The 7,464-nt window shown below is 38.2% G+C and overlaps 1 protein-coding gene across 1 annotated transcript; it reads left to right on the top strand.

Annotated features, from left to right (window-relative positions):
• Positions 1 to 2: 2 nt before the first annotated feature.
• Positions 3 to 848, top strand: LOC109237188 (putative EG45-like domain containing protein 1; the record flags this gene model as incomplete). The annotated part of the gene is made up of 2 exons (XM_019403458.1): positions 3 to 75; positions 574 to 848. Coding segments are annotated over 2 exons (348 nt in total), but the record flags the coding sequence as incomplete, so codon positions are not given.
• Positions 849 to 7,464: the final 6,616 nt, after the last annotated feature.

The following is a 7,464-nucleotide window of genomic DNA, read 5'->3' as shown; positions in this document are numbered from 1 at the left end:
TTGGTGTTGTGACTACTTTGCTTTCTATAGCTTTGGCGACACCGGGGATTGCCACATTTTATACGCAATATGTTCGTAAGTATTTTAGTTTTGTACGCAAACAAAATGCGATTTACGTTGCATACATCGAGTAGTGTAAATTTTCTTTACTCTATAAATAAATATTAATTTATAATATCAAGTTAGTTATCATTTTTATTAGGTTATCATAATTTATATTTATTGAGATATTTAACTACAATTATTACCCTGTATATGGCTTGATATTTTTACACCACCAACACTTGAATTTAACTTTTAAAAAAAATAGCTTTATTGATAAGAAAAAATAGTATTATAAATTACTAACAAATTCGTTTTTATGAAATAATAAAAAATAAAAAGGTTATTGATGATACATGAGCCATTTGACTTTACAAACAAAAAAAGAACAATTATGTTATTCAAGTGAGCAACAACGCAAGTGTCTCATTTAATTATTTTCTTAATATTACCAAAAGAAAAATAAACAAATTGATATAGCTAATTCGGAAATTGTTTAGAATTGAGGTTTTATTATTATTATTGGTGCAGCTTCAGCATGTTATGGAAACACACCCAAAGGTACCATTATAGCAGCAGCAAGTGATTCCTTATGGAATAATGGTGCAATATGTGGCAAAACATTCAATGTCACATGCACTGGTCCAACAAATCCAGTGCCACACCCTTGCACTGGCAAGAGTATTATGGTAAAGATTGTTGATCATTGCCCTGGATGTGGTGGAACTCTGAATCTCTCTAAAGAAGCCTTCTCAACCATTGCTAATCCGGTCGCTGGCGTTATTAAGATCGACTATGTCCTCTAAGCAACGATATACAAATATTTATAAATCTATGTGTTGTATCTGCCACTGAGTATATTATTCTATGATTTTCAGGACTTCATGAGGGCATCAAAGGCGCATGGAATTCAAAACTATACTATATATAACATGTCAAAATATATTCCATAGTGAAGTTGATTTGATCAATAATCACAATTGAATTCATGTATCAATTCTAAGAATAAAAGTTCATTTCCTTTTCTCTTTTGTTCTATGTTGGAAAATATTGAGTTTGTTTTATCAAATGCAAGCTATTTAGCACATGAAGACTATAAGGCACAATTTTATTTTTATTTTGTTTTACATGGGAGAGGAAGGATAAGAGACAGATCGTTTGGATTCATTATTAATGAGGATTAGAATACTATACATTGATGAATCAAAGAGAAATTGAACAAACAAAAAGAAAGATATTCTTTGGGATCATTCCTTCCTTTAAATGAAATTAAAGAGATAGAATCAGAGCGATTCACGAAATGCCTTTCCATGAATAAGTTTTAGTAACGGAACTATTCTCAACGACCCTTAAGATCGTCATTAAAAAATTTTGTTGTCACTTTTTCTATTTTTGAGGCAACCGGATAAAGTCATTTTTCTTGTAATGCTTTCCCATTTTTCTTTCTGTTCCTCTATCGGTAATAAAAAAGCTAAAAATATACAATTTGTTTGGTTAAAGTAGATGCATAATATTATCAATTAAGAAAGGTCATTATAGATAAAAGAGCTCCTTAGAGCAATCAAGTTTCCAGAGGGAGCTAAAATATTATACGCAGTACTAATTTTCCAAAACAAATACAATCTTGGAAGTATCCCTCCTTAGCAAAACAAAACAAAAAGGAGGGGTAGAAAAATTGGTGTAAATCTTGCAAAACATGTTCACTTTGTGCCTTCCACAACCCAACGGTCTGTAACTGCTGTCACAACGCGAAATTCCCACCTTCGGGACCCTGATGACGCCTAACATTTTACTTTCTTGGCAAACCAATGTTAGAGGATCTTTAAGCCAATTTTGATTAATTTCAAGGAGTAAAGACCACTACACCAAAATAAAACTAAAATTGAGTGTGGAGTGACATAAAACCAATAATATCTAAGTACACCCCAGATCTGGAGTCATAATTCACGAGCTTCTAGAGTTTCTACATACATAGTTTGAAATAAGTACAATTGTCTCGAATGATAAGAACACTAAATAAGGGGAAAGTTTAAGGGGACTTCAAGGTCTACGAACGCTAGCAGATCTACCTCGAGTCTCCAAAAAAATATGAGCTAAAACGCATCAGGAACAGTTGGGACTAGTACCATATGTACACAAGAAGTGTAGAGTATAGTTTCAGTACAACCGATCCAATGTACCCCGTAAGTGTCGAGCCTAACCACGATGAGAAAGTGGCGAGGCAATGACAGGACGTTGTCATGACCCAAGTTTGCCCTCGGTGAACTATCGTGACACCACCTAGTCTCTACGACTAGGTAAGCCTAACAAATTGAGGAAAAAGAAACAACATAAATAAGCTAGCCAAACAGCAGAAATAATACAAATCAAACTCTTGAAATTAACTACATTTCAAAAAATCTGGAATCTCATGAAATCACAAGCTGCGGAATAACTACAGAGTGTCTAAACAAAAGTAAATACAGAAGGTCTAATACTATAAGCGAGAATAGAAAGGGACTCCTCGGTCTGCAGATGCGGCAGAGATACCTCGAAGTCTCTAGTGGATCACTCCGCCTCAAGGATGGTAGGGCTGAGTCGAAGTACCGGGATCTGCACATGAAAAACATGCGCAGGAAGGGCATGAGTACACCACAGCGGTACTCAGTAAGTGCCAAGCCTAACCTCGATCGGGTAGTGACGAGGAAGGTCAGGGCCCTACTGAGGTTAAAGAATATACAAGGTATAACAGTATAGTATAAGACAATATACTTAAGTGCAACAGTAAGAAGTAACACAGGATAGAAGAACAACAACAACTTTAACAGAGACAAAATAATCGCGGAAAGGAATACAACTCAACACGGAGATAAAACTGGGGATCTCCCAAGCGACCGTCCTGTAGTCCCCAAATATAAATATCTAGTGGATCCCCCGGGTGCTGTCTCGTAGTCCAACTCGTAATGCGCGGGGATCTACCAAAATCCCAATCCATAGTCCCTAATGTAGATATCTAGTACTGGGGGAATCTACCGGGTGTAGTCCCGTAGTTTCAATATAAATATTCAGGTGGATCTCCCAGAATACAATTCCGTAGTCCCAATAAAAACATACAGGGGGATCTCCCGGGATACCATCCCGTAGTCCCAAAGTAAAAACACAATAGCAACACAAAGAATACTCAATTCAATTCAAATTTCAATACCAAAGTGAAACAGGCATTTCTAGCCTAGCATGCTGCACATAATCCAAATAAGGCAATTTGAGCAAGTAAAGCAATTAATTCAATTAAACATGCTTCCCTAGGCTAAAAGCAAGTATAAATTACATGCAGTATGAACAGGAAAAACAAAATCACATTTATAGTTACTTAAAGAAAACAGATTTTCAACAATTAGCACAAGTACACACTCGTCACCTCATGTACAAGGAATTTCAATTATCTACAAACCAAATCCTAAGGGGAGTTTTTCCCACACAAGGTTAGGCAATCAACTTACCTTGAACCGGCTCAAACTCAACCTGAAACCACGCTCTTGCAATGAGTACTCGACTCCAAATGGCCCAAGTCTGTTCAAATTAATTGCATAATGTAAATAATACTTCAAGTAACTGATTCCTTAATTATATTCTAAGCTAATATGCGAAATTGGGTAAAATGACCTGTGAGGCCCAGTAAAACTTTTGGCTCAAAACCCAGTGACTTGTGGTGTCGGCTCCGAATATGTGTTAGGAATGTGTAGAATTCTTCGCGGCTCGCCGGTTCGCTGCGGTTCGGACCCTTGGTATTGATCTAAGCTTTTAAAAAAAAAATCAAAAGAATCAATTTTCCAGAAACAGTGGGTTGGTTAAACTTGAGGTCAAGATGCGGTCCAAAATGCGATCGCATTTCTACCGCAGAGTGGAACAGAAGAGTTGTCAAAATTAATGTTGAAAATGCGGTCTATTATGCGATCGCATAACCAATATGCGGACCACATAGTTGTCGCATAAGTTCCTCAAGGATTTGTGAAGGTCCGTTCTGCGGTGCAAAATGCGACCGCATAACAGGAATGCGGACCACATTCCTGTTTCAGACCCAAATAGATTCCTCAGAGTTTTGGGGGCAATTCTGCGGTCCAATCTGCGGACCGCATTTCAATCCTGCGATCGCAGAATGCGACCGCAGATCTTGCTCGGGCTTCTATTTTTCTAAATTTTATACCCGACCCCCTTTTTAATAAAACACCCCAGCCCCTCATTTTTAACGATCTTCCACACAAATAAGAGAGAGGAAGAGAGGGTTCTTGAGAGAGAAAGTCATCTCCATCAATTTGACTCTCCAAAACTATCTGGGACGGGAAATTTCAAAGTGTGTGTGTGTCTTCATCCCCATTCTTGCAGGTAAAATCCCTAACCATTTTTGTTAAATTTCTGGTTTAAACTAAGGGGGGGGGGGATTCTGATGCATTGGTTCTTGAAAATAATGGTTGAACTCATACATGCATGTCATTCTATAACCTAAAACCTAGTGAGAGTAGTTGGGTAGGAGTAGAGGATTGTGCAAGGACGGGTTGATAACCTAGATAAGTTTGAGTAGCAATTGTGAACTTCTTTTCTAAGTCATATGTGTTAACTTGTGCACTAGATTGACGTTGCTAGACTATTTGGTGAATTGAAAATAGAAGTTAAAAGGGAATACGGCTCCAGGTATGTATGGCTAACTCTGAACTTTGTAAAATCGCCTTGTTTGGGTGTTTGAGTGCTTGGTATGTGATTTCTACGTGGATTGTTTGTGAAATTCCTATGATTAGTATAGTTGAGTGATTGTGGTTACGCCTTCGCTATATTGATGTAAGTAATTGGAAATAAACCAAGTTTGTGATTGTGAATGTGCTATGTGGTAAGAATTGTGAAAGTAATGGAAGGAAAATGGGAATTGATGTTATCGGAATAACTGTGGTAGTAATATATGTGGTTGTCGTGGGAAATTATCGTTGTGACCTATCAATGCATACGAGTTGTGGAATACATGGAAATGGTATTGATGGCTATGGAAGTGCATGTAAATTGTTGTTGTTGCTCCTTGAGAATCATTGTTGTTGTTTCTTGAGAATCGTAGTTGTTGTTCTTGTGAATTGTTGTTGTTGTTGTTGTTGTGTTGTTTGTGAATTGTGATTCTTCGGTGTGATCGGGTTGCGCGTCACAACATGAAATTATAAAGTGCGGGTTGTGGTGATAAGGGTGGCCGAGGTAATAAGGGTGGCCGAGGAAATAAGGATGGAAAGCGATCGAAATCGCTATTGAAATGAAATTATGAACAATTGTGAAATTATTGATGTGGAAATGTTGAAGGGGAAACAGGAGAGATTGTAAACTTGTTTGGTTTGATTGTTCTTTCTTTGTGGATTTGATTGTTATTTCTATTACAATTACATACTTGTTTATGGAGGAGAGATTGTATACCTGTTTGGCTTAATTGTTCCCTCCTTGTGGATTTGATTGTCGTTTTTATTACTGCTACTTACTTGTTTATGGTTCGAGTTTACTTGGAGCAAAGTTTGTTCATACATACCAGTACAATTCAAATGTACTGATGTCCCTTTTGCCGGGGGCGCTACATTCGTGTTATGATTGTAGGTGGATCCGTAGCAGGTACTCCAGTCCACCGATCGTAGCTTCCCCCTCGTCATCCATCAGCTTTTTGGTGAGCCCCTTTCCTCTCGGGGCCCTGTGTGGCTTAGGCCGCTTTGTTTCCGGAGTTTTATTTGATTTTGTGTAAGGTATAGCCGGAGCCTTGTTACCGGCAAATACTGTATTACCCTGTTGTACTATTAGAGGCTCCGTAGACAGTAGCTGTGGGTTAGAAACTTATGTAAATCTGTGTTTCATGCGTTGGCAACGAATTGGTGATTTCATTACGATTATGTAAGTATGAATGCTTTGTAAATCAAAAAGTGTTCTTAATAATTATTTGACTAATTCTTGGAATAATTGAGTAAGGGAATCATGGGGTAACATGTGGGTTAGGAAAGGCACCCAGGTCCGCTCGACTGGGGCTACCCGGTTGGGCGCCGGTCATGTCCCTCGAATTTGGGGCGTGACAAACTTGGTATCAGAGCCTAAGGTTTTAAAGTGTCTTATGATGTCTCGGAGCCGTGTCTAGTAGAGTCCTTCTTATCGGTGTGTTGTCGACCACATCTATATGTTGGAGGCTATTCAGACATTTTGGAATTTCACCCTTCTTTGATACTCCAATCGTGCAATAGAGCTCAAGTTAGGGAGCTAATTTCCTCCCTAAGTCTTATTCTCAATATTGGTAACCTTGATGCCATAATCCGCGAATTTGAAGCATGTAAGGAGGGATTGATCCCACCATTGAGTCCGAGTGGATTGCCCAAAGACTTGTTAGGAGAATATACTGAGATGTGGATGGATTGGTAAAACATATCGCTAAGAGGGGAGTGTCCTTGTCCATATTGATGTCTCTGCACCATCAGATCATGTGGTATATCATCATGTTACCTATGTACGTTAGAGAGGTGGAGTCGAGGGGTATCGATTAAGCTATTGCCCTATCAACCTAACATCGTTAAGTGAGTCAAATGAAAATTTCTACTCATTGTGTATGTACCCCCATAGTGAAGAGTTCTCATAAACATGGTCTTAACAAGATGTTGAATAACAAAACATTGCGTGTATCAACTCTTTAAACGAGACGCACTATTCGTGAATCTGCTCTATTATGAATTCCCTTATTTACATTTTTGTTGAATTAAGTTCTATAATTATGCTCTTGAATTGAGTTACAACTCCAGGACTGATACTTCCCACTTGTTTTTCCTAAATTTTCACCAAGGGACTATATCCGATGAATTTCATACAGAATCTTTTATTTAAATATACAAAATCTATTCGCTTGAGCCTATACATGCACCTTCGTAAATTTTTCCTATGTGGTGTCAAGTTCCATGCCAAGCATCCCAGCATTGTGATCCTTCTCGAGTCACCGGTTTACTCAGTTGTGTCTATAGATTATATGGTTTGAACAGTCAATCTACTCTCTTGCGAATATCATCATGAAAGCTTCTCACTGCCTAGTAACATAAGAGCATACCTTAACACCTATCACGTGAGTGCATGTCAATCGAAATGGTCACTGTGTGCATAAAGTCTCTCTAAAAATTTGGGGATCCTCACATCCCCGTCATAGGAAGATATTGTGTCTCCATAACTTTCGTGTCCACTTGGGACATTCCGCAGTAGGGAGCTCACCTTGTCCTAGTATTGTGGTTGCTCGTGGCATGGTCGTATATTGCAGTTGGGAGCTAATATAGCAGAAAAATGTCCAGCTCATAACAAATGTTTACTTTCTCTTTACACCTCCATAACTTGTTTTCATTGTGTTCTTTAGTTAGTGAATCCATTGTGCTAGTTTCCCCGCACTTGTTAGATAACCGATGA

The sequence above is a fragment of the Nicotiana attenuata genome, unplaced genomic scaffold, assembly GCF_001879085.1.
Source record: "Nicotiana attenuata strain UT unplaced genomic scaffold, NIATTr2, whole genome shotgun sequence".
In the NCBI taxonomy this organism is placed as follows: Eukaryota; Viridiplantae; Streptophyta; class Magnoliopsida; order Solanales; family Solanaceae; genus Nicotiana; species Nicotiana attenuata.
Note: the sequence above shows the minus strand (reverse complement) of the source record. Positions and strands in the feature narration are given on the sequence as shown.